The 26,981-nt window shown below is 41.1% G+C and overlaps 2 protein-coding genes across 3 annotated transcripts in view; both read left to right on the top strand.

Moving 5' to 3' along the window:
- Positions 1–26,981, top strand: part of LOC135206192 (tigger transposable element-derived protein 1-like) — a 197,270-nt gene that overhangs the window by 49,709 nt on the left and 120,580 nt on the right. The gene's annotated exons all lie outside the window — the stretch shown is intronic.
- The window catches only part of LOC135206210 (small ribosomal subunit protein bS6m-like), a 64,123-nt gene that overhangs the window by 25,045 nt on the left and 12,097 nt on the right, over positions 1–26,981 (top strand). For both annotated transcript variants that reach the window (XM_064237561.1, XM_064237552.1), the window contains exon 3: positions 14,678–14,839. In XM_064237561.1, the coding sequence (XP_064093631.1) occupies positions 14,678–14,839 (162 nt within the window). The remainder of the gene's footprint in view (positions 1–14,677; positions 14,840–26,981) is intronic.

The following is a 26,981-nucleotide window of genomic DNA, read 5'->3' as shown; positions in this document are numbered from 1 at the left end:
GTTTCTGAATCCAAAGATTCTTCTTCAGAGAGGGAAAATGTAAAGGCTTCAATCAAGAAACTTCAAGCTCAGCTACGAGCTCTAAACGAAGGTAAGAGTGGCGTGCTGATAGTGATTTGTGCAGTGTCCCCAGTGCAGTGGAGGGAGGGGGCGTCTGACCGGTTCCTCATTGCTCCTAGGCCTAGACCGCTTCCAAACTCCCTAGGACCAGGGGAGGAGGAATGTCGAAAGCCGCAGGGAGGATGCAGAACATCCCCAACGGTCAGGCGTCCCTTCGGCAGATCCTGTTGTAAAGTCCCAGGCTGCCTCGGATTGCCGCAGAAAAGGCGTCCTAAGGGAGTGTTTTTCGGCCTCAAACTCTTCCTCTCCTAAACGAGGATGGAGTTCGGCCTCTCTTTTTCCGCCGCCCTTTGAAGAGAGCCTGGAAGGCGCCTAAAGGAGACGCGGCCGATTCCAGCCCAGAGCGTTTTCCGAGGATTGGCCTTCGGGACCTAAGAAGACGAAACAAGAGGAGCCTTCTCTTCAGGATCCTGCGAAGAAGTTTTTGATTAATCTGCAAGAGCAGTTAGCTTCTTTAGTAGGCTCCTTTGCTAAGGACTCGACAAGGAGGAAAGATGTTTCGCTCCCTGTAAGAGTTTCGCTAAGCGCCCCACCTCTTCGTATAGGAGAGAACCCCCTGACAATCTCCAGGGCGTTTATCGCCTTCGTCGAGAGACTCGTCCGATAGGAGTTGTTCTCCTGAGAGAAGAGTTCTTTCGCCCTATAGGCTGTCTTCTCCGAAGCGCCCTATGAGACGCCGCGAATCGAGCAGAAGTCTCGATCGGTTTAGGTTCAAGGAACCGGAAAACCGATTTAAGTATCAGGATCCTTTGGGTCTGGCTGGACCAGGAGCCAGACAGGCGCAAAGAGGCAGCAAGCAAGACGCAAGAAAGGGCGTCAAGAGCCTCTCAGACCACAGGATTCAGGACGTCAGGAGTCTGCTAGAAGGCAGGAATCAGGACGCCATGAGTCAGGGCGCCAGGAGTCAGGACGCCATGAGTCAGGGCGCCAGGAGTCAGGGCGCCTAGGAAGTCTTACGACGCCAGGAGGCAGGACGCCAGGAGTACGTTAGGCGTCAAGAGTTAGGGCGCCAAGAGCCTGTTAAGCGTCATGAATCAGGATGCGGCGGGGATCTTTTCAAGCGCCCTGAATCAGGGCGCCAGGAGCCTAGCAAGCGCCGCGAACCTGGCGAACCGCAAGAACCTAGACAACAAGAGTCTAGTAGGCGCAAGAGTGTTTCGGACAGGCAGGAGCCTCACTCTTCGTATAGAAGTGCTAATGTTCAGCGCTCCCCTTCTCGGGAAAGGAGTTCTTCTCCCGGGAAGAGCCAGATCACTCCCAAACGGTCTCCTTCGGTGGATCAGTTGGACCAGGTATCGGAAGACGACGAGCCAGTAGATGTAGCAGTTTCTGACTACAAGAGACTTTCACTTTTGCTGCTAAAGTAGTCGGAGAACTCCCTTCATCCTGCTGACCCTCCTTCACCAGGATCTTTGATGTCTAGCACAAAAGCTCTCAAGTCGTCTTCCTTCGTCAAGATGCGCCCCGCTCTTTGTATGAAAAAGGCCTTAAAGACCTTTTCAGAGTGGTTGACTTCCAGAAGGGAAGCGGGCAAGACAGTTTTTTCCTGCCCTCCTTCCAAGTTAACAGGCAAACCAGGAAGGTGGTACGAGACCAAAGAAACCTATGGGGTTAGGCCTCCCTTCTTCCGCAGATGCGGATTTGCTTCCTTAGTGGACTCTTCCAGGAGGAAGTCTTTGCTGTCTGCTAAGGCAACATGGGGCATGTGTGAGCTAGACCACCTTCTAAAGGGCCTCTTTAAACCCTAGAAGTCTTCAATTTTATGACTGGGCTTTGGGAGCTTTAGCTAAGAGAGCTCAGGACACTGACTTTGTTTCCATGGAGGAACTTTCAAGCGTCCTGGCTTGCTTGGACAGAGCGGTCATGGACGGTTCCGTAGAAGTGCCTCTCTTTTTGGAACGGGAGTCTTAAAGAAGAGATCGGTCTTTAGCTCTTTTCTAGCAAGAGCCGTATCACCTTTGCAAAGAACATCTCTTCTTTTTGCACCGTTATCCCCGCATCTGTTTCCACAGGAGACTGTTAGAGAGGTTTCTAAATCTCTTACGGAGAAGGCAACTCAGGATCTCCTCACGCACTCAGCCAGAAGTTTAGGCCGGCAGTGCCTATAGAGAAAAAAGAGAGACCCTCTTTTGTACAGCCCTTTCGAGGTGCCTCCTCTTCTAGAGCCCCTCTTAGAGGTCGCAGACCCAGATAGAAGGAGTAGACCATCTAGAAGGTCCTCTCGGGAAGTCTAGATGAGCAGGGAGTCCTCCAGACGAAAGTAGGCGCCAGACTACTCCACTTTGCAAAAGTCTGGGCGCAGAAGGGAGCGGACTTGGTCCCTCTCTATCCTGAAAAAAGGATACTTGATCCCCTTCAGGGAAAATCCATCCCTCCCTTGACGACAACTCCAATGGGAGTTGAACTGCAAGATACTCGGATCCGGTCCGAAAGCTTGCTATTTTGCAAGCAGTGGAACAGATGATTTCCAAGGAAGCGGTAGAACTGGTTCAAGATCTCCAGTCTCCAGGATTTTACAATCGGCTATTCCTGGTACCGAAAGCATCGGGGGGATGGAGACCGGTTCTAGACGTCAGTGCCCTGAATTTCTTTATCTTGAAGAAGAAATTTTCAATGGAGACGTCTTCCTCTGTTCTGTCTGCTCTTCGTCCAGGGGACTGGATGTGTCCCTGGACCTTCAGGATGCGTATTTCCATGTGCCAATTCATCCGGCAGCAAGGAAATATCTGAGATTCATGTTCCAAGGGAAAGTGTTCCAGTTCCGAGCGATGTGCTTCGGACTTTCGACTGCCCCTCAAGTCTTCACGGACATCATGAAGGAATGTAGCTTATTGGCTACATCTGGAAGGGATCAGGATCTCGTTATATCTGGACGATTGGCTAATAAGAGCCCAATCGGAGAAAAAATGTCTGGAGGACCTGTTAGTTACTCTAAATTTGACAAAGTCCCTAGGACTCTTAGTCAATCGCGAGAAATCCATGCTGACTCCCCAGCAGAGTATTGTCTATCTGGGGATTCAGATGGATTCTCGGGATTTTCTAGCGTATCCTTCGCAGGAAAGGAGAGAACGCTGCTTAGAAAAGGTGGCAGTCTTCTTAAGGAAGAACATTGTTCCGCGAGGGAATGGGATGAGGGGGGGCTTACTGGGGACCCTCCTCTCGATGGAACAGTTCGTTTCCTTAGGAAGACTACACCTACGACCCCTTCAATTTTATCTGAAGGAGAAGTGGGATTGGAAGTCCAACAATCTAGGAGATACATTTCCAATTTCGAAAGGGATCAAGGAGAATATCCGTTGGTGGTTAGATCCACAGAAACTAAGCAAGGGAATCTCCCTTCTTCTTAGAACCCTCGAACCCTCGCCTAGCGTTATTTGCAGACGCCTCAGATTCAGGGTGGGGAGCGACCTAGGTTCGGAAGAAGTGTCAGCACTTGGGAAGGAGAACAAGTGTCTGGCACATAAACAAGAAAGAACTAACAGCCATTCATCTAGCTTTAGTTCATTTCGAGGAACAGGTCTCAGGGTCTGGGGATTCAGATTCACTCGGACAACACAACAGCCCTCGCTTATATAAAGAAACAAGGGGGACGCATTCCTTTTCCCTGTACGAATCAGCAAAGGATCTGCTGATTTGGGCTCAGGAAAGGAAGATCTCTCTTCTCACAAGGTTTGTGCAGGGAGAGAAAAATGTCCGGGCAGATCTGTTGAGCAGAAAAGAACAAGTCCTACCCACGGAATGGACTCTCAATCCTCAGATTTGCCAACAACTTTGGCATCTGTGGGGAAGGCCCAATATAGACCTGTTCGCGACCAACAAGAATCACAGATTAGAGACCTATTGCTCCCCGATCTCGGATCCACAAGCAGTAGCAGTAGACAGCTTTCTGCTAGATTGGACGGGCTTGGACGCATACGCCTTCCCTCCTTTCAAGATAGTAGGGGAAGTATTGAGGAAGTTCGCTTGCTCGGAAGGAACAAGAATGACCCTCATCGCTCCCTTCTGGCCAGCTCTCGATTGGTTCACAGAGGTGCTGGAGTGGTTAGTAGATTTTCCAAGATCGCTTCACTAAGGAACGATCTTCTCAAACAACCCACTTCGACAGGTTCACAAAAACCTCCCCGCTCTAAGTCTGACCGCCTTCAGACTGTCGAAGGACTTGTCCAGAGCAAGGGGCTTTTCATGAGAAGTGGCGAAGGCTATTGCAAGAGCCAGAAGAGTCTCCACCTCTAAAGTATATCAGTCGAAGTGGGAGTTGTTTAGAAGACGGTGTAAGGGAAAGAAAATATCCTCTTCCAGTACCTCTGTAACTGAAATCGCAGATTTTCTCCTATATTTGAGAAAAGACTGTAACCTGGCAGTTTCAACAGTGAAGGGTTAACAGAAGTATGCTGGCCGGTCAGTTTTCGACATAGAGGAATAGATCTGACGAATAATAAAGATCTACATGACCTTATAAGGTCTTTCGAAACCACGAAAGACCATGTAATCAAGAAGCCTAGCTGGAACTTGGATGTGGTCCTCAAGTTCCTAATGTCGGAAAAATTTGTACCGTCTCACGCAGCTTCGTTTAGAGACTTAACGAGAAAGTCATTATTCCTCTTTGCGTTAGCAACAGCCAAGAGAATTAGCGAGTTGAGATAAGAGGACTATCTTCATTAACAGGGAGAGAACTAGAAAGGACTTGTGTCCAGTCAGGGCACTCAAGTTCTACCTGGAGAAGAAGAAGTTGCTGAGAGGTACAGAAGAAAGTCTTTGGTGCTCTGTAAAGAGATCCGAAAATGATCGATTTCTTAAGAACGCCCTTACATACTTCAAAAAAGATGTAATAAGGGAAGCTCACCTTAAGTGCGATGAAGAGCACCTCAAGGTTCTCAGAGTGAGAGCTCATGAAGTGAGAGCCATAGCTACGTCTATGGCATTTCACAAAACATGGTCTCTTCAGGCTCTTATAGAGTCTACGTTTTGGAGATGTAATTCTGTGTTCGCCTCGAATTACCTAAGAGACGTTAAAATTTCGTCCGTAACAAAAGTGCTTTGCTCTGGGAGCGTATGTTTCGGCGAATTCAGTGCTGGGAGAAGGGGCTGAGGCTAATCCTTCCTAATTTAGTTTAGTGTTTAAATTACTTTTTATTGGTGGTGGTTGTTTTTTATTGGTTAATTGTCAGAGGGAATAGGGAACCCTCTTGCAATTCATAGATTATAACAATACTAACATGGTCAGGTGATCGGGATTGGCTTCAGTGCTCTTTGTGATTTTTTAATAACCTTAACTCTGTCATGTAAGAGGGCGAGTCTCCATTGATATGACAAAAGGTCAAGGCTCTACCATGTAAGTGGGTCAGCCCCCATTGGTACGATCCAGAATAGGCTCTGTCGCGTAAGCGGGCTAGCCCCATTGACACGATCCAAAGAGTTATTCAACCATAGGTTCATTCCTCGTTGAAACTCTTGAGGCAGGCAGACTCATCGACAGTAGTCATGAAGTCTTCAGCCCAATCAGGTAGGAACTATGGATTATTTTATCCAAGAACATAGGTTGTTTTTTCCCTGTTTTTTAATGTATTTAGTTTAAGTATTATTTTGTTTTTTAGCTGTCTCTTGCCCGCCACCAAGGGTGCCAATCAGTTAAGTTAATATTCTGCTGGGTAAGTTTCATGTACAAAAATGATATTGTTAAGATACAATAAAGTTTTGTACATACTTACCTGGCAGATATAACCCCGATTAATTGCCCACCCATCCTCCCCTCAGGAGACAGGTGGAAGAGAAATTATGGCTTAGAAAACGGGAATAGTTCCAGACCCGCCACCCACGCGGCGGGAATGGTGGATCACCTGACCTACCTGTCGCGTGTGCCGCGAGTTTTGAAATTCTATCGGGACGACCGCGTCTATAGCTAAGTATATATCTGCCAGGTAAGTATGTACAAAACTTTATTGTATCTTAACAATATCATTTTTGCAACATCCAGGCAGCTTGAACAGAGCCTAAAACTTCAACATTCAAAGCAAGCTTGTTGTAATTTATATTCCAATTTTAAAAATGTTGTTATTAGGTCTACCATTATAATGCTGCAGAGGTAGTTACATTGACCAGCCCGAGGAGCATGTCATTGACAGCACCGCTGAACCTTATCACGCCATACTAATTTTCAAATATTAATAAGATTAATAAAAGAAATAGTGATTCCCAGTCTATTTATCCACTTCGAGAAAGGAGGCGGCGGGGGAGTAAATGACAGTTTGATATGATATTGGTGAAGTTAAAGGAGTTGAGTTGTAAGGAGTTAGCACTCTCTCTTCTCTCTCTACTCTCTCTCTCTTCTCTCTCTCTATCTTCTCTCTCTCTATCTTCTCTCTCTTCATTATTATTTTCTATGTCTCAGAAATAATTAATAATTTCACTCTTGATGGTCAGATATATGATGTGGATTCAATGGTCTGCTCTCTCTCTCTCTCTCTCTCTCCTCTCTCTCTCTCTCTCTCTCTCTGTGTTATTGGCTGTATGTATATATGTTAATGGTAAAATGTTTAAAATGAATTTGGAATTATATTATCAGTATAATCTCAAAGATTAATACAGTGGTAATAGGATGGTAATTTAAGGTATATTTGACGTAGGATGTTATTTAAGATATAAATTTGATATCTGAACATTCAAGATAGGCAGTTGTAGGTATTTTTAGAGGAGGTTCTAACTATTTTTGGGGGTCTGGTTCACATCCTCACAAATATGGGGTCCACTGTCACATGTAAAAGTAAGTTTCATATATACGTACTTACCAAGTAGAGATCTCAAAGTCCACTCACCCTCCCCTTTATGGATATGAGGGCAGGAACAAATTGCATATGGCTGCTGTGCTGTTTACTTCTCCTCCGATGAGTGATGGGGATGTCACCTACACGATAAACAAATGAAGTGATATCGCAAAATTCAAAAAGTTGCTGTGCGATGGTAGATATATTAGCTATGTAATTACTTTAAAAGCATATATGAAACTTAATTTTATTATGAAAATGTAATTTTCTATGCTGAAATTTGTAGAGTAAGTAAAATATAAATTAGCTGGTATTGAACTCTCTGACTAAGCTTAGCCAAGTTCAGAGTGCTTAAAGCATATGGGTTGTAAACTATTTCCTTGGGGATAGGGGTATCATTAGGCAACTATCTATGGGTAATTTTTATTACTCATATGTAGTAGTATATGTCTGCTGCACATAAATTGCCTAAGCTCACTTGCCATTGAACCACTCATTATTTCCTTGTTATTCTTGGAACTGTTGTTTGGTTGATTTTGGTTTTATTTTAAGATTTAGGCTGATTTACACCAAGAAAATGAAGAAGGTGAAGTATATATATACGTATAAGGATCTACAGATGGAACTGGAAAAGAAGTTCACAGCTGCACTAAGAAGTACTAAGAGTTAAAGAGTTTAGGTAGCTAGATTGTAAAAAGAAAGCAGGAATGGAGGTAAAATCAAAGGCTTAAAAGTGGCTGCAGCTACGGACTGAAGGGATGATACAAATACCCTTTGGTAATGCCTACAGTTTAGAAGGCTAAAAAGTGAGAGCAGCTGTGGAGTAAAGGGATGCCAAAAACACCCTTTGGTAATGCCTACAGTGCACCATAGGGGGGAACTGATAGTACCACCCCTATATCTTTCGATGATAAGCATTGTCATTAACTGTGATTTCATCTCTCACAGAACATGTGGAAGGATAATGTTGGAAGCATTGCTTCCCCATCAATAAATATTAATAGTTGATCTGGCTGAGCAAAGTGAAAGACTGAAGTTGAACCTGGTCCATAGTGTTGGAGTCAATCTATAAAGACTGTTAACTCTAAGACACTGAGAGTCATCTGTATAATCAGATGGATCCCTTACTGAAACTGTTCAAGAAGAAGTAAAGATATTTTTCCTGAACAGATTTGGAAACTTCTTGTACATTTTTAAATTGAAAATTCTCCTGTAAATGATAATGAACAAAAAGTCAGTGAAGATGTATAACCTCCCTAAATAGTCAGGAAGTGTAGTATAATTACCCTGACATCTTATGAGATTTACAACAGAAAGAAGGGATGAAGCTTTAGTTTTGATCTCTGATCCTGCACTTGTATATTAACAGTATTGTAATTGAGCTATTTTAGGACGTAAAGCAAAGTTTATGTAATGTGAATCTTCCTCTATCTACTCCACTTTAACAGAAGTAAACCTGAGCTAACAACTGTCTCTAAATCATAATTTTGTACATTCAACTTCCCTGTCCGATATATACTGAGCTAACGACTCCGTCGTCCTGACAGAAATTCGAATTTCGCGGCACACGCTACAGGTAGGTCAGGTGATCTACCGCCCTGCCGCTGGGTGGCAGGAATAGGAACCATTCCCGTTTTCTAATCAGATTTTCTCTGTCGCCGGTGCCAGCAACATCGTTGTTGGTACCTCCTGACTTGATTTTTGTTTTTCATCGCCATCGATCTTCTGAGCTGTCTTTTTTGGTGACGTATTGGATCTTTGGTTTGGCGTACGCTTTTGTTAACTGTTTATTGGATTTTGCTTCGAAAAAGTGATTAGAGTTTTAGGTGAGACTACCTAATGCTTAGGTAGACCCTCACATCTTTGCAAGTAAGGGAAATATTAATATTCATTCTCTAATACGTGTAAGAAGTGTGTAAAAACTTGATTGAGGAAAAATAAAGACTCTAACTTCCTACTTAAGGAAGTTAGAAAAGCATATGGCTAGAAACGCTTCCTTTAGAAGCTTTAGTAAGTCTCGTGCTAACGAGCAGTTAGAGTATTAGCAGCACTAGTAGTTGTTGCATCCTCATCACCTTCTTCCTTCACAGAAACTGCAAATTCATCTGTTGCAAATTTGAAGAATGAAATGGATGGAGCTCAAAATACGAGCTCTTAAAGGTAAGCAAGTGAATATAGTGTTCCAGTGCAGTGGAGGGTGCGTCTGATCGGCTCTGTCTCGCTCCCAGGCCTAGACCTCTTCCAAGCTCACAGGCCCAGAGGAGAAGGAATGTCGAAAGCCTTATGGAGGTTATGGAGAATCCCCACCGATCAGGCGTCCCCTCGGCAGGATCTGTGGCGACCCAGACTGCCAAGGATCGCCATTGGAAAGGCATCCTCAAAAAGTGCGTCTCTTCGTCCGATTCTTCATCTGACAGACATGTTTGGAGTTCGGACGATCTATCGCATCCTCTGGAAAGAAGTTGGAGCACTCCCACTTTGGGCTCGAGCCCGGAACGCTTTCCGGAAGATTCACTGAAGGACAGGAAGAGAGCTAAGAGAGCCCTGGCTACGCCAGCCAGGCAAGAAGCGCCAGCCAGGCAAGAAGCGCCAGCCAGGCGCGAGGCGCCAGGCAGGCTCGTATCCCCGAGCAAGCGTGAGTCTCCTGACAGATTCAAGTATACATCTAGGCGCTCGGCGCCAGCCACGCGAGGCGCCAGGATCTCCCGCATCGCCTTATGAGAGAGAGGTCAGCTGCGAGGCTCTCTTATTAGCTTTTAGCAGATCAGCCTTCTCCTGGCAAAGGCGCAAATGTCGCACAGGCGGCCGTCGCCTTTGTCAGGATGGTTTCTGGTACTGAGAGAAGCCCTTCTCCATATTCTACAGAGGACTGCTGTAACAGGCAGTTCCTCTCAGCATGGGCTCTGTCCTTCAGTTCATACTCTTCCCTCATTATGACGAGGCAAGAACTCCAGGAGATTTCTGACTAAGAATCTCTTCTCTTCTGCGTTCGGGACTGCGCTGCAGAAGGGGAACTTTAGGGTCCTCCCTACTGTAAGCTCAATCTCGGAACAGGAATCCTGCCCCTTCCTCGATTTCTGCGGTGATCGGGAAGACTATATGCTCGAATTCCTAGATTACTTACTCTCATATAAGTGCGTTTTCCCTCATTAGTGCATATTACACGTTTTGTCAAGTAAGTGTAACACATCATTGACAAAAATATTTGTCTCATAAAGGGTTTTTGTTCTCATTGACAAAGATCTTAATAACATTTTATTGTGTAAGCATAGGAAACTCTCAAGCAAACATATTTAAGCGAAACAGAATTCGCTAAATACAGAAGCTGAGTTGATGTTGTCGTAATAATACCTTTTAGCGTTGTCCTTACGGACCGAAACTCCTAGAAGGTTGCAAGGAGTACCGATTAATTGCACTTAGAATAATACGTACTCCTTTCGGGTTGCCATCCGTAGAGGAATCTACGGTACACGTATATGAGTTGAACCACACAGTAGAAAAATAACGCAAAGGTAAAATACGTAGAGTATTGTAGTCACTTGAACAGCTAATTCTCTACTACATTCTTTCCTCGACGAGGAAGAGAGAGAATGGAAATCGACTGTCTTCGTTCCCTTCGACAAGAGAAAGAATAGTATTAGCCGAAGGAGATCCTCAAGTGAGAACCGAGGACCGAAGAGAAAAGCTCAAGCTTCCTATGCTATTGGACATAAGACTTCATGGACTTAGTCTACAAGTTTTTTTCCTGGAAGAGCCTCTAACCAATGAATGAGAGCTCTTCCGAATCTTCGCGCCAGGATTTCTGCTCGATAATATTAATAAACATATTCCTTCGTAGAATGGAGTAGCTGGCAACTCAGGAAGAATACTGCGAGACGGCGAACGTAGACTGCTGTCACTGTAGACCAACGCAGTACCAGCTAGTTCTCTGTCATGAGCGGTCGGTTACATCTCTCTCCTCCTACGGGATTGACTGGCTAACTGTTATCTCTGCCCTACAATCACGGACATTAGCCTCGGATTGAGGGGAATTGTAGGCAAGCATGAATAAAAACATTGTCTGCGTTTTACTAAGAAGTTTTCAACAGAGATATCTCTTACACCTTTTCAATGCTGTTTACCGCAATGTAACAGAATTATGGACGGTTCTACCGTGGCATAGCACTATATTATATAGTGCTCTCATGCTTATGCAAGCACAGCCTTATTAGAGAACGAAGCATACTCAGTGAGAATGGATGAGTCTGCTGGGGACCCATTTCCTCGTGGCAGAAGTTTGTTTCCCTGAATGGACTGCAATTCAGACCTATACATTTTTCCTACCACCAAAAAACGGAAATAACATACGAGACGGTGCCGGGTAGTCTGACAGAGGTACAGATGTCCTGGTACATAGTATAAAGAATTGCAAGTCAATTCTGTTGGCTCTCCAGTTCCTCGATAGAACGAGTTGTTGACCGAGGGGTTCAATAGCCTCTCTGATAGCAGGCTCAGTAGCGTCACGGTCCGTTCCTGATTTCGTTCCCCGTCAACTGGACGGTGGTTCGATCCCATGGAGGGACGTAATTATTTTTAAATCAATTTGGCCAATTCCACAGCTCTCTCATATCTCAAGTAGTATCGAGAATCACTCTCTCCGCCCCTGTTCGCGTTAACGAGAGAGAACCTGTTTTGGGCACAGGCACGGAACGTAACGATCCTCAAGAGGTTCGCTGCACGATGCTGTACGTCCATGCGAATCTTCTCGATCGACGATAGCAACTACTGACGTCTGTAGTAATCTTCGTTTGGAAGGAGAGTTGTGGAAACCTTGGAGACGTCTTTTTCATAGATCTCTTCACAGTGTTGAAGACTGCTCCCTTATTCTCGATCCAAGAGCAATAGACGCCATCCTTTTAGTTTGGAAGGGGGATAAATATTAGTCTTTTTTCCCCTATTCAAATTCTTAAGAGATGTATTAAGATGATTGCTGGCGTCAGAGGGAGCGAGGATGACGCTATTCGCCCATTTTGGCCTTCGAGAGGCTGGATTCACAGAGGTCACGTCCTTCCTACAGCACTTCCAAGGGCCCTTCCCAAGAGAGTCGGTCTATTCTATCAGCCTCACTTCGAGAGATACCTCAAAACCTCTCCACTCTGAGTCTGACTGTGTGCAGACTGTCGAGAAGTTGACATGAATGACGAGGATTTTCAAGGCAAATGGCAAGTGTCATTACCAAGACAAAGAAGTGCTGCAGATCTTGTAGGGTTGAATGAAGAAACTGTCCTCTTCCAATACCTCTGTGACCTACATTGCTGTTTTCTTCCCTTTCTGAGAGAAGAATCACCTTTGTATATATCTTACTATCAAAGGATACAGTAGCAGGCTATCCTCTGTCTTTACAAAGAGGCCTAAAGATAGCAGAGGACTAAGATCTTCAGGATCTTATACGATCCCTTGAGACAACCAAGAGTAGGACATCATGTACTCCGAGTTGGAATCTTGACGTAGTCCTCAGATCCCTTATTCCGACAAGTTGGGACCTCCCCATCAAGCTTCTTTTAGAAACCTTATGAGGAAATGCTTTTTCTCTTGCCCTCGCAACTACCAAGAGGACAAGTGAACTTCATGTATCGGAGTCTCACATCGGATTCAATGGAGACTCGGCGATTGGTTCTTTCCAGCCAGTATTTCTGGCAAAGAACTAAAACCCTTCTAACCCTGGCTCAGAGCTTTGAAGTCTAGGGACTTTCCCATTTAGTAGGGGAAGAGATAGAAGGGTCTCTTTGCCCCAGTTCAGGGCGCTTAAGTTTTTTCTTCAGGAGAAGAAACGGCTTAAGGGTTGCCTACAGAGTCTTTGGGGTGTGATGAGGGACCCAAAATGCTTCCCAGAAGGTACTCAGAGGGATACGACAAGAGCCAAGAAAGCCCTGCTTTCGGCTCGGAGTCATCTTCGACTTCCAGACCTCCTTCCCCTCCTTTGGACAAGGAGAGGGAAGATTCTGCAACGAGAAACCTCCTTAACATGCAGGAATAGATCTCGTCAGCGACGGAAGGTACTCACGAAGGATCCTCCTCGGAGGAAAACTCTTGCTCTCGTCCCATTAAAATATCCTCTCGTCTACAACTGGACGTTCCTGGCTCCAAGCTCCTCTCCCCCTCTACTCCTCGTCCTAGACCAGAGGCGCCAGGTAGAAGAAGAACCTTCCACCCTTCTCCAGTCTCCGGACAAACTATTGTCTGTTTGTTCAGGATCCTCGGACAACGAAGCGCCAGCCAGGCGCCAAAATTTAAAACTAGACGAAAAGCGCCAGATGCGGACAGCTCGGACAAGCGCGTTTATTGTCCGATGCGGACAGAACCAGCCAGGCGCGAGGCGCCAACCTGGCGCAAAAGCGCCAGATGCGGACAGCCAGGACAGGCGAGAGTGGCCGATGCGGACAGCGCCAGACGCTCGGTGCCAGCCAGCCGTGAGTCCCTGGTCAGGAGTGAGCCTCCTTCCAGGCGCGATACTTAATCAAAGTGCGAGGCGCCAGCCAGGCGCGTGGCTCCGGCCAGGCGTGAAGCACCAGACAGGCTCGAGGCGCCAACCAGGCCGCCAAGGCCGCCAGCCCAGGCCCGCGTGGCGCCAGGCCCAGGCGCTAGGCTCCGGCCAGACGAGACCCATATCAAAGAACGCCCTGGCCTTCTTTGTGACAAGTGTAATCTCCAAAGTACACGATAAGTGCCTTGATGATTCCTTCAAGCAGCTAAGAGTTAAAGCGCATGGAGTGCGAGCCGTTGCGAATTCTCTTTCTTTCCAAAAGAATATGTCAATAAAGGACATTTTTAGCTGCACATACTGGAGATGCAACTCTGTGTTGACTTCCAATGACCCGAAGGATCCTTCTCTCTTGATTTATACGTGTCTGCGGATAGTTGCTGGGATAGGGAGCCGATACTGATCCTTAACTACTGAGTTAAAAATTATTTAACGTCAAGTTTTTAGGGTTGTTTTGAAAGGAGTTTGGGGATAACTCTTTTCAGTCTCAGTACTAACTGTCGTGTTAGGATCAGGTGATCGGGATCGGTGTTGTGCTCCTGATTATGCCATTAGGCAAGGTGTGTTGTCATGTAAGTGGATAAGGCCCCATTGACAAATGCCATCAGGCTCTGTCGAGTAAGTGGATAAGACCCCATCGACAGACCCACAAGAACTCTTAGCCATAGGTCACATCCTCTCTGAGGCTCTTGAGGCGAAGCAGACTCCTAAGCAGTACCTATTCAGTAATTAGCTGTCTCTTACCCACCAACCGAGGTGCCAATCAGCTAAGTATATATCTGACAGGGAAGTTGAATGTACAAAAATGATATTGTTATGATACAATAAAGTTTTGTACATACTTACCTGGCAGATATATACGATTAAATGGCCCACCCAGCCTCCCCTCAGGAGACAGGCGGAAGAGAAAATCTGGTTCTAGAACGGTAATGGTTCCTATTCCTGCCACCCAGCGGCAGGGCGGTAGATCACCTGACCTACCTGTAGCGTGTGCCGCGAAATTCGAATTTCTGTCGGGACGACAGAGTCGTTAGCTAAGTATATATCTGCCAGGTAAGTATGTACAAAACTTTATTGTATCATAACAATATCATATTTCATTGTCTAGGATTTTACATACATGCATAAAAGGTAGGGTATATGTGATGGGTTTGTATTGAAAATTAATTCTAACAAACATGTATATTTGATAAATTTTTTTTAATTGCTTTATTCTGTATTTCACTATTAAGCCACTGCAGTTGAGACTTGTCTAATTGTATGTTACATTTTGCAGTTATTTTCTTATTCATTTTGATGCTCCTCCTGCTACCATTGACCCCATCTGTGACAATTGCAATCGAGATATTGATCTTGTAAGGCGGTTTTTACAGAAAGTAGAGGAGCCGCCTACTTTTCAGTGTACAAGGCATGAGGAAATTAAACCACCAGCATACAGGTGAGTACTGTTTGAGATCTGGTGTACTGTACGTACACTTTCTATCCATTTTTTTCTGTTCATATTCCAGTAAGAATTCATGCTGCACTAAAGCACCGTTTAAGTCTTTGTTAATCTTGGTCTAAATACGTATAAGTAATAGGGTAAACAACCAAGTGGACTAGCTGTGGCCACCTTAACTGTGTTCGAACCCACCTTCAGAAAAAGTACTTTAACACATCCTGACACTGGAGACGGGTACCAGTCATGAGTCATAGGTCGTGGGAGCAGCACCTCGACACCTCGACTTTCCTCTTGAAGTAAGTGTTTTCTCCCAAAGTACAATATATGGTCATAATTTAAGATTACAGTGGACCCCCCGTATTCGCGTTCTCCAGATTCGCGACTCACACATTCGCGGATTTCTCTCGGGAACGTTTCCCTGCATTATTCACGGAAAATTCGCGCATTCGCTGTATTTTTCTATGATAAATATCCACAAATTCCTGGTTTTTTGGATGAATTTCATCATAACATGCACTTTTTGTGATAAAACTATTAAAAAAACCATGTGGGAAAATTTTTAGTGGGTTTTTCTTGAGTTTTAACTAACAAAATAGGCTGTTTTTAGCATTTTTATAGGGGTTCCAACATTTGCGGATTCTAACTATTCACGGGGGGGTCTGGTACGCATCCCCCGCGAATACGGGGGACCACTGTAATCAGGTTAATGAAAGTCTAGCCATGTGCAGTGCAAACTTCCCTCTATGATGCTTTTAAAATTTTCACTTAAAACACCTTACGTGTAGAAGATTGATGCCATCTCGATGTTTGCAGAGTCACTTGTGTTAACCCTTTAACGCCGATTGGACGTATTAAACGTCACGATATAAATTGTCTGTTGGGTGCCGATTGGACGTCGATATAAAAAGTTTTTTAAAAATTCGCGGAAAAATAGTTATAGGCCTACTAGGCAAAAACTTTTGAATCACGGTCCTGGGGGATGCTGGGAGCTCACGAATCAAGGCGCTGTTTTGTTTACAATCGTTACCCAGGCCCGCAAGCGTGAATTTCTTTCTTCTCGCACTAAAAAGTATCAGCGACACATCTCAGAAATTATTTCGTCACTTTGACATAATTTTTGCACCATTTTATATTAGCCGTTACATGGAGTATTATATATGAAAATGTGTGCAATTTCATGTAGAATACAACTAAAAACAACTCATGGTTGTAGCTTTTATCAGTTTTGAAATATTTTCATATAAATAACGATAAGTGCCAAAATTTCAACCTTCGGTCAACTTTGACTCTACCGAAATGGTAAAAAAACGTAATTGTAAGCTAAAACTCTTATATTCTAGTAATATTCAATCATTTACCTTCATTTTGCAACAAATTGGAAGTCTAGCACAATATTTTGATTTATGGTGAATTTATGAAAAAACTTTTTCCTTACGTCCGCGCAGTATTTCCGAAAAAATCATAAAGTTTTTCGTTCCGATTGTCGTAATGTTTGCACCATTTTAAATTAGCCGTTACATAAAGTTTTATATATGGAAATGTGTGCAATTTTACGTAGAATACAACTAAAAACAACCCATAGTTGTAGCTTTATCAGTTTTGAAATATTTTCATATAAATAACGATAAGTGCCAAAATTCCAACCTTTGGTCAACTTTGACTTGACCGAAATGGTAGAAAAACGCAATTGTAAGCTAAAACTCTTACATTCTAGTAATATTCAATCATTTACCTTTATTTTGCAACAAATTGGAAGTCTCTAGCACAATATTTCGATTTATGGTGAATTTATGAAAAAAAAAAAAACATTTTCCTTACGTCCGCCTGCGGTAACTTCCGAAAAAAATCATAAATTTTTTCGTCCGATTGTCGTAATGTTTGCACCATTTTAAATTAGCCGTTACATAAAGTTTTATATATGAAAATGTGCGCAATTTCATGTAGAATACAACTAAAAACATCCCATGGTTGTAGCTTTTTTCAGTTTTGAAATATTTTCATATAAATAACGATAAGTGCCAAAATTTCAACCTTCGGTCAACTTTGATTCGACCGAAATGGTAAAAAAACACAATTGTAAGCTAAAACTATTACATTCTAGTAATACTCTATCATTTACCTTTATTTTGCAAAAAATTGGAAGTCTCTAGCACAATATTTTGATTTATGGTGAATTTATGAAATAAAAATTTTCCATACGTCCGCGCGGTAACTCTTCCGAAAAAATCATAAATTTTTTCGTCCGATTGTCGTAATGTTTTGCACCATTTTAAATTAGCCGTTACATAAAGTTTTATATATGAAAAATGTATGCAATTTATGTAGAATACAACAAAAAACAACCTATGGTTGTAGCTTTTATCAGTTTTGAAATATTTTCATATAAATAACGATAAATAGAAAAAATTTGTCCTTCGGTCAACTTTAACTCGACCGAAATGGTCAAAAACTGCAATTGTAAGCTACAACACTTACAGTCTAGTAATATTCAATCAATTACCTTCATTTTGCTACAAACGGGAAGTCTCTAGCACAATACTTCGATTTATGGTGTGAATTTTGAAAAACAGCTTTTTTTTAAGTCCGCGCGTTACAAATTCATGCATCATTTTGTGATAATATTTTCTCTGTTGCCTTGATTGTTTTACGATGTGTTATATACCAAAATGATCGCAATTTACTGTACAATACAACGAAAAAAATGAACACGTTAGCTTTAACCGTTTTACTCACAGCACGATTTGTATACAAATATATAGAAATTTTTTTTTTGCGCTGTCATATATCCCAATACAGGCGGTCCCCGGGTTACGACGGTTCCGGCTTACGACGTTCCGAGGTTACGACGCTTTTTCTTAAATATTCAATGGAAAAATCCGTCCTGGGTTACGACGTTTGTTCCGAGGTTACGACGCTGACGCTTCCGACGCTCCGAGTTTAACGACGCTTTTAAAAACGCATACTATGATAAAAAATCCTTTATAGTTTAGCACAGTATATTAATAATAAGTTTCTGGTTAGTTATTAACAAAAATTTTAGGTTTATGATGATTTTCGACACTTTTTATGTCGTATTTTTCTATGTTTTTTAGTGACGCCTCATATGTGGAACTAGTTTCCGAGCGAATGAATACATACTAGCTTGCGGTGCGCAAAGTTTACATATAACAGTCCAAAAGCTTAAATAATGAAAAAATCATTGCTTGTTTCCAGTAATAATAACAAAACAAAGTTTCTGGTTAGATTACAACGCAAATTCAAGTATCCAAAGAGAGACATTATCCAGTAATTTGATCAGAGAGAGAGAGAGAGAGAGAGGCGTCTTCCGACGCTCCGAGTTAAGGACAGAGAAGTGTTCGTTTCATTAAACGGCCTCTGACTCATGCCAGTAAATGTTTTGTTGATACTAATAATATAAGCTATTTAAAGATACGTTTACTTTAATTAGTCTATATGATACGTAAATAGTAATCAACTGTTCTTGTAGCCCTCAAGATTTGGCAAAATCGAAGTATCCAAAGAGAGACATTATACAGTAACTGGAACCTTGACATACGAATTTGTTCCGTTACCGTCGTCGTATATCAAAACAGTTTGTATCTCAAAGCATTTTTCCCATTAAAAATAATGTAATATGTATTAATCCGTTCTAGCGCTATGAAACCACACCTAAACACAGCTAAATTACATATAATATACACAATTTATACACAAATAAACGAGTAATAACACACATAATGATAAAATAACATAGCAATGTGATAAATGATAATAAATGTTAATAAAATCAATTAAATAAAAAGAAAGGAATTTTACTTACCACAACGAAAGATGACGTGAGGCCAGCAGGGGGAGGAGGTAGGGAAGGGTGGCAGGGAACGATTTGTTCTCTTTTTATTTACGTATGTACACTAATAACTACGTAATAAACACAAATGAAATAACATTGCTAAACTAATTTTTATTTTATTTTTTTTAATCAGTTCGTAGTTTAGAAATAATGGTGATGCCTTTGGAAGGTTTTTATAGCTTCCTTCTGCTTGATGATCGTGGATATTGTAGAAGGATTTCGACCATACTCGTTTGCCAAATCGACGATACGAACGCCACGTTCATGCTTTGCTATAATTTCATGTTTTGCTTCCATCGAAATCATTTTCTTGGGTTTTTTCTTATCACCTGCTTTGTCTTTAGCTTTGAGACCATGGTTAATAATAAAATAGACAAAATAACACGAAAAATAGGCGCAAATACAACGAACTAAACAACGACGTGTTAACATGCAGCACCAACAAACAAACAGACTGAACGCCATTTATCGGTCGCCTATACAACTAACACTCATCGCAAAGTCGTATCTCAAATATTTTCGTTTTGTATATCAAAGCTTATATTTTCGCACATTTTCTGTTGTATCTCAAAACATTCGTATATTAGGGCAATCGTATGTCAAGGTTCCAGTGTAATTTGATCAGAGAGAGAGAGAGAGGGAGAGAGAGTAGAGCGAGAGAGATAGAAGAGAGATAGAGAGAGAGAGAGAGAGAGAGAGAGAGAGAGAGAGAGCGAGAGAGAGAGACCTTGGCGGCAACAATGGTCTCGGGGATTGACGTAACGTTTATTTTCTGAACAGATAGGACAGAGAAGTGTTCGTTTCATTAAACGGCCTCAGACTCATGGCAGGAAATGTTTTGTTGATACTAATATATAAGCCTATTAAAGATACGTTTACTTTTAATTAGTCTATATGATACGTAAATAGTAATCAGCTGTTCTTGTAGCCCTCAAGATTTGGCAAAATCACTCCAGGTTGTACATAAAACTTCAAGAATGTAGTGTCACCAGAGGATTACAATAGTTTTTACCTTCAAGAACCAGCATTCTTTTATGAAAATAACTCCAGGTTGTACATAAAACTACAGGAAACAAACATGTAGTGTAACCAAAGGATTACAAGTAAAGGTTTTTATAACTTTTTATTAGTTTAAGACATATTTCCAAGAGTCATTCCGACTTACGACGATTTTCGGCTTACGACGCGTCTCAAGAACGGAACCCCCGTCGAATAAACCCGGGGCACTGCCTGTATTTATACTATATGATAATGATATTTTTTTCATTTCTGATGATTACATACTAAACATCAGGCAATGACAAAAAAAAAGAACCAAAAAATTAACTCTTAATCTTGAAAACTAAGCGTGCTGTGATTTTTTGAAAAAAACATTGCTTCGGCATTCACTCGCGAACGCCGCCGGCATACGGGAGATGATTTTTAAGATACTGCTTCGGCATTTAAGGGTTAATAAACTCTTCATTTCATATGCTAGATCTGCACACCATTTGTACCCATAGACGCTGAGACACTTTCTTCATAACAATCTTAAACGATGACGACTTTCGCTCTCTAGTCCAAGGAAAGTCGTGATTTTTCGGGAGGAAGAAGAAGAAGAAGAGTGTGCTGGGTAATTTTGAAATATGTAGTTAAGCATCAGTGTAAGGTTATGAATTACATAAATGTATTACGTATTCATGATAATTAATTTGAAAATATTTGTTGTTGAAAAAGTAACTAGATTCCTGACTCAAATCAAATATCAACGGTTATGCTGTGAACAGTAGCTAGAATGTTGTTGTTTGTGCTTTCCTATTTTTTATCAGTGTTGCCAATTGGCATGTGTTTACCCTCCAAACTGTGTTTAAGACTTACACAAAACCATGGAAATAAATAATATTAGCGTATCTATTTGGAGTATATATACATAACTAAAATTCATAGAAACAGTTTGTAAATGCATCGGCATATTTGTGAAGCTCCACTTAATTGGCAACGATGAAATTTTGCCATTCCTAGCATGCAAACATTAAAGTTTACATTTATTTCAGGCATAGGTACAATTATTAAAAATAAAAAAGGCAAAATAGTAATATAGACTTAAATCAGTGAAAAGTGCAATAAGAAAATACAAAATTTTCTTATTGCACAAAAAGTCCCAATACCATTGCAAGTATTTATTGCTCAGAAACCATATAACATAGAGTAATGCAGTTTTTTGTAGAATGTTCTACATTCAAGTTTACATTCAGAGCACTTCATTCTACTAAAAACTGCATTACTCTATGTTATATGGTTTTTGAGCAATAGATACTTGTAATGGTACAGGGACTTATGGACACCCTGTACAATTAAGACAAAAATTGTTCCCGCCATGGCTTCGCTGTGAGCAAACTTACCTAAGTATGTCAAGTATATTTTGGAGTGAATTAAGAACAAAATGTGTATAATTACAATCAAATAAGCACTGTGGAGTCTCAGTTGTGATGGCAGTAAGGATAAAACCACCGATTACAAGGTAAAAATGCATTTCAGTTGAAACCATGACTCCGCGAATAAGACATCTCATACTTTCACTAATATAGGCAACAAAATGTTGTTTTATTGTGCTGATTACAACTGCAATCTTGAGTAAAAGCAATAAACGTTACATATATATGCTAATATTGTTCTAATGAGCGCTGGGAGGGCTGGGAAGGACGCAGTCTCGATACCGGACACAGAAGGTACCGGATGCGAGTAGACGACATATTGGGTTTAAAAATTGCCTTGAAAACATATTCTACAAAGACCTCACATGCTTATTTTAGTTAGTATGGCGCTTTCATATATCACATTATGTTGATGAAACTTCAGTCTTTTGAATGGTATGCTTAAAGATGTAATTGCATTGCTGTTTCACCAATTAAATATCAAGTGAAAAAGGGTCTTCGCGAGTAAGATGGACTCAGTGCAATTGTTTACCCTAAGTAATTGTTAACTACTGCAAGTAAATAGTCCAGCTGGGGTATACATGGGAAAAGTTACTGTAATGATTGCAAGAGAACACATACCAAGAACAAATTAACACTTGCTAGAAAATATAAATTTCATGTAAAGAACTTGCCAAGTATAATTACATAGCTAAAGTATCTACCTTGCATGGCAACTGTTTGGAATTTCGTGATCGTGCTTCTTAATTCTTTTACTTAGGTTACAGAACCTGCCCACTATGATGAATGCCAGAACAATACAGCAACCATTAAACAATTAATTTGTCTCATATTCTTACTCCTATTCTTACTCCCTCTCTATGTTTCTTGGTAGAATCATAGAAGCAATCCTGCTCCTTCCTCTAGGGAGGGGAGGAAGGAGGCTCTGGCAATAAGGCTAACCCTTCTCTGATCTTTGCCTTAATGCCTCCAACTCTTAATATTCTTCCCAGCCTTTTTTTGTATGAGTTACAATTCCTCACTTATTCAAAAAGGTCCAGAAGCCTGACTCTTGATCTCACAGTTCTTATACTACGATCAATTTGTCAGAGGCAAGGCACTCCTCGCTCTTTCGACCAGGAGTAGTAGCCCAGGTATGCTGAACTCCAGTCAATTTAGGAAACTCACTCAGAATCCTCCCTCCAACCAGTGATTCTTCTTACTGTAAAGGACAGAGGCATTTGTATATATTGTGTAAGAACAAATCACAGTTTTTTTAAAGTACAGTGCTGCCCCACTTTTACGTGGTATTAGGTTCCAAAACCTGCTGCGGAAATGCAAAAATCCCCTCTAAAAATGCTTATAACTGCCAAATACTCAGTACCCATAAACTAAATGCTTATAACTGTCTGTTTTATATTTCACTGCTTAATTTTATAGTTCAAACAAAAATATACCTTAAATTTTCATACTAAAACAATTTAATATCATTATAAACAACATACACCTTAACCATTGTCCCAAAATCCAAACCCTTGTTAGATTAGTACCCTTTTACAACTGTTACTCTTAGTATATATGCCCCCAAAAAGGCTTATAACAGTGATTTACTCATTTCAGAATATTAATATTAATGCAAATGGCAAAATATCTAGAAAATGTTGTATACAAATTAAATAAATCTGTCTTACAGAACGTTTGACAACTAATCAAGTTACCCTTGTATTGTATACATAAGCTGTTTTCTCTCATAGCATTGAAGTATTAGACCTTATAAAATTATCGCTAATTCACTTTTTTTCATAATATTGTTTATTCACTAATTACTGTATTTTTCATATTGTGTATGTGACTAAATAGATACTGATTTTTATTATAAAAAAGATTTACAGCATACTTTTAATGTAGTTATGTATCTATTAAGTTCACTCTTGGTTGGGCTCTGGACTGAGCATAATAGGTGTACAATTCTCTCTCTCTCTTACTGCATTTCTGTTGCATAGAGTCGAAAATTTTTATTGCATTTCTGTTTTTATTGATATCAGAGATATTGTATTGCAATCTGCCACCTGTATACTAGTTGCAAGTCCTGTGATAATGAGTACTGTTTATTATGTAAAACTCTTTATAAAACTATGAATAGACCTGTGTTACTCAAGAAAGAGTAAAATTATGTAATAGCCATTTTTAATGGAATAAAGAATTTGACTTTGATTTTGACACTCTCTCTCTCTCTCTCGCTCTCTCTCTCATCTCCTCATCTCCTCTCTCTCTCTCCTTCCCTATCTCTCTCTCTCTCTCTCTCTCTCCTTCTCTCTGTCAAGGGTAATGTAAGATGTATTTGAAGTGATATTACTGTAAAGTTTTTTTTAAGAAAAAGCATGTTGTACAATATTTAAAATATTTGCTTATTATTTTCATTTTATTTTCCAGTCTGCTTTCACTGAAAAATAAAATAAAAATAAATAGTGAATATATTTCTAACACCACAAGCATACCTTCTACCTCCAATCTTCCAACTTTAATTTTCAACTTTACCTCTGCCTATCCTGAAATCTTTCTTGTTATCCATTTTATTGGGATTTTTACAATTCTTCTTTTGATAACCCATCTCATCTGTTCTATATCCCTTAAAATTTGTGTGTTTACTAAGGAAACCTGTGCCCCTGTATTAACTAATCCACAATACTGACCATGGTTTATCCTAACCCATACTGTCATTTTGTCACTTCTATCATGTTCACACTGATACATTTCAGTCTCATTTATCAAACAAACTTCTTTTTCATCTTCCCCCTTGTCATCTACTACTAATGGTACAGAAGGTTCAGCTTCCCCAATGCTTTTTTACCTCTACGCTCTCCCTTTCATAATTCTTCCTCTCAACAACCCAGTAACAGTGCACCTCACTCAAACACTGTAAGTGCAACACACAATCACCCTCTTTCATTCCTTCCTTATGGTACACTATGGGTTTGTCACCACCAAAATGCACATACACTACCACTTCATACTTCTTACTTACCACAATCAGCACCTGTTGGAACGGAACTACTCCCGGAGACATCATCATTTTCAACTCCTTTTTATACTAGCTGACATTCTTCAACTCCAAACATCCAGGCCTCTTACAGACTTCATCTATCACTTCCCTTTGGAGATCATGTATACTAGTAGGCACTCTCACTTTCAATCCATCACTTGCTAAATCTCTCAATGTGTGACATATACTTTCGAACAAAGAATCTCCACCTCCCTTACACTCATGGGCAACTATTAGTCCTTTTGGGGGATTATCAGGATTTATATACCCTATTTTCTCTATAGTTAGCTCCCCAGGCAACCTGGACATCATATCCGCAATGACATATCTTTTCCCTCGGATATACATATTCCACAGCAAAATCAAAATTGCTCAAATCCTCTAGTGTTCTTGCAATCCTTCCATCCACATCTTTCATTCTTTGCAAATACACCAGAAGCTGATGATCCATTCTTACTACAGATTTCACCCCATACAAGAATTGTCTTACAGCTTTTACACACCAGTCATGGAATACTTTCTCTCTGCCACACTAAAGGCCTTGGACACATAAGCCAACACTCAAATTTGGCACTTGTTACATCAGACATCCACCCATTGACGTACCACTAGCATCAGTATAAACTTCAAACTTACTTGCATCTGGACTGTAGTCTGGATACGCCAACTCAACATCTTTTACTTTTCAAATGCTTTTATCATTCTTTCATCCCACTTCAGCACGGTGCTCTTCTTACATCCAGTCCATTCCGTCAACAGCTTAGATATGACCGAACTCAACCAACCCTAAAAATGCATGTGATTTGCCTGGTGTCCTTGGTCGCGGAAAATTTTGTACCTTCCCCACAAACTTTCTGACTCTCTTCAACCCAACACACTCAGTGTACGCCCCTAAAGCTCTACCTCTTCAAAACACTCACACTTCGCCATTTTCACTTTCACGCCCACTTCTAACTTGTGCAACACAGCATTCACCAACCTTTTATGCTCTTTCACCGTCTTTCTTACGACCAAAATATCATCCAGAAACACCACCACATTCTCTCAAGGAAACTCGCTCAGTACGACATTCATTGCTCTCTGGAATGCTGGAGGTGCATTGGCTAATCCAAAACTTAGATTCCTAAACTGGTTGTGTTTCTTGGATGTGGAAAATGCAGTTATTGGCCGGGCATCTTCAGCAATCGGCATCTGGTAGTGCCCTCTTTCCAGATCCATTTTAGTAAAAACTTTCATTCCATTCATACTGTACACACACACACACACACTGACATACACACTTGGGGAACCTATCTTTTTCTGTCACCTCATTCACTCTCCAATAATCTATACACATTCTCAATTTCCCGTCTGGTTTTCTTATCGGTACTATACGGGTATTCCATGCACTCTTACTTGACTCTATCACTCATACTTTCTCAAGCTCCTCACACTGCTGCACAATCTCTTATGTTACTGGGGCTGGGAAATGTCTAGGTCTCTGGTAAATCGGAGTTTCATCAGTCTGTTGGATTCTAAACTCTGGTATTTTCGTTGTTCCAAAATCTTCATCATCCCAACTTAAAACTCCTCTTCTTTCCCGCAACATATTGTATACTTCTTGCTTTTCTTTCCTGCTTAGCTTCTCACAGCTTCACTTTTTCCTCTGACTTTTCCCTAGTCCATCCCTCTTAACTTTTCACTAGTGACCATCACCTTGGTCTCCCAACATTCACATTATCGCTCAAGTCTGTAACGCTGTTTAAAGTTTCCCAATCCTCTCCATCTTTTCTTAATGGACTGGTATTACCACCATCCTGTACACAAACTTTTGGATTGTTTATATCCAATATACCATCAAATACATGGGCTTGTCTTCTTATTTTATAACAATCATTGCCTCCTTCAACATTATTCCAGCTTCGTTTACATAAACGCCAACATTCTCGTTCCATCATATTTTCACGCTAACAATTTGACCCTCTTCTTTCAGCAGCTTAACATTCTCTGTGGCATATATCTCTATTACCAATATCACTTTTCCACTGATTTTACCATTTTTCTGGACATATAATTTTACACTAGTTTCTTTCCCCAATCTGATTTCTATAATTTCCTTATCTCGACATATTCTTATTCTATTCTTTTTCAAAAAACTACAGCCCAGTAACATATCATACCTTTTGCTTGTTCCATCAACAACATAAAAGTCATCTTCCTCCATCTGTATACCAGCAATTCTTATTGATTCTCTGAACTTAACATCTAGTTTTATCTCGGAACCTCCAATACCTTTAACATAACCTTTACAAACACCTTTTCTTTATAATCCTTTCTTCATTCTGTCAAAAACTTTCCTATACACTACATTCCCTTCACAACCTGTATTCACCAGCGCTTTCAAATCTACTCCTCCGCATTCTATACTATGCATAAACAATGGTTCCATTTCTCTCCAGTGTTCCCACTAACATTCAACACCTCCATCTTTTTAACATCTGAGAATTCACCACAGTAAACCCCCGGCATTTCTAGTTTTCCTGATTCACATTCTTACTCTTGCACAATTCTGTTGGTTGCCCATCAGTTCCACAGTTGTTACAATGATTTCCCGGGCTCTTACACATTCTAGCAAAATGTCCCTTTCGTCCACAATTACCACATCTAGCTATGTTGGCCATATTCCTATTACTCTGGCAATCCCTTATTTTACGCTCTATCTGACCACAACCAAAAGATTTTAAGTTATCTGTTTTCTTACAATCTTTTATCAAATGACCGTTTCCTCCACAGCCAAAACATGTACCCATTGTCTGCCTACAAGTCGATTTTTCATGTCTTACTCTCCCACATCTAAAACAAGTTTTCTCCTTT

Source organism: Macrobrachium nipponense, chromosome 11 (genome assembly GCF_015104395.2).
Source record: "Macrobrachium nipponense isolate FS-2020 chromosome 11, ASM1510439v2, whole genome shotgun sequence".
Lineage (NCBI taxonomy): Eukaryota > Metazoa > Arthropoda > Malacostraca > Decapoda > Palaemonidae > Macrobrachium > Macrobrachium nipponense.
The sequence above is the reverse complement of the archived record's forward strand: the minus strand, read 5'-3'. Positions and strand labels throughout refer to the sequence as shown.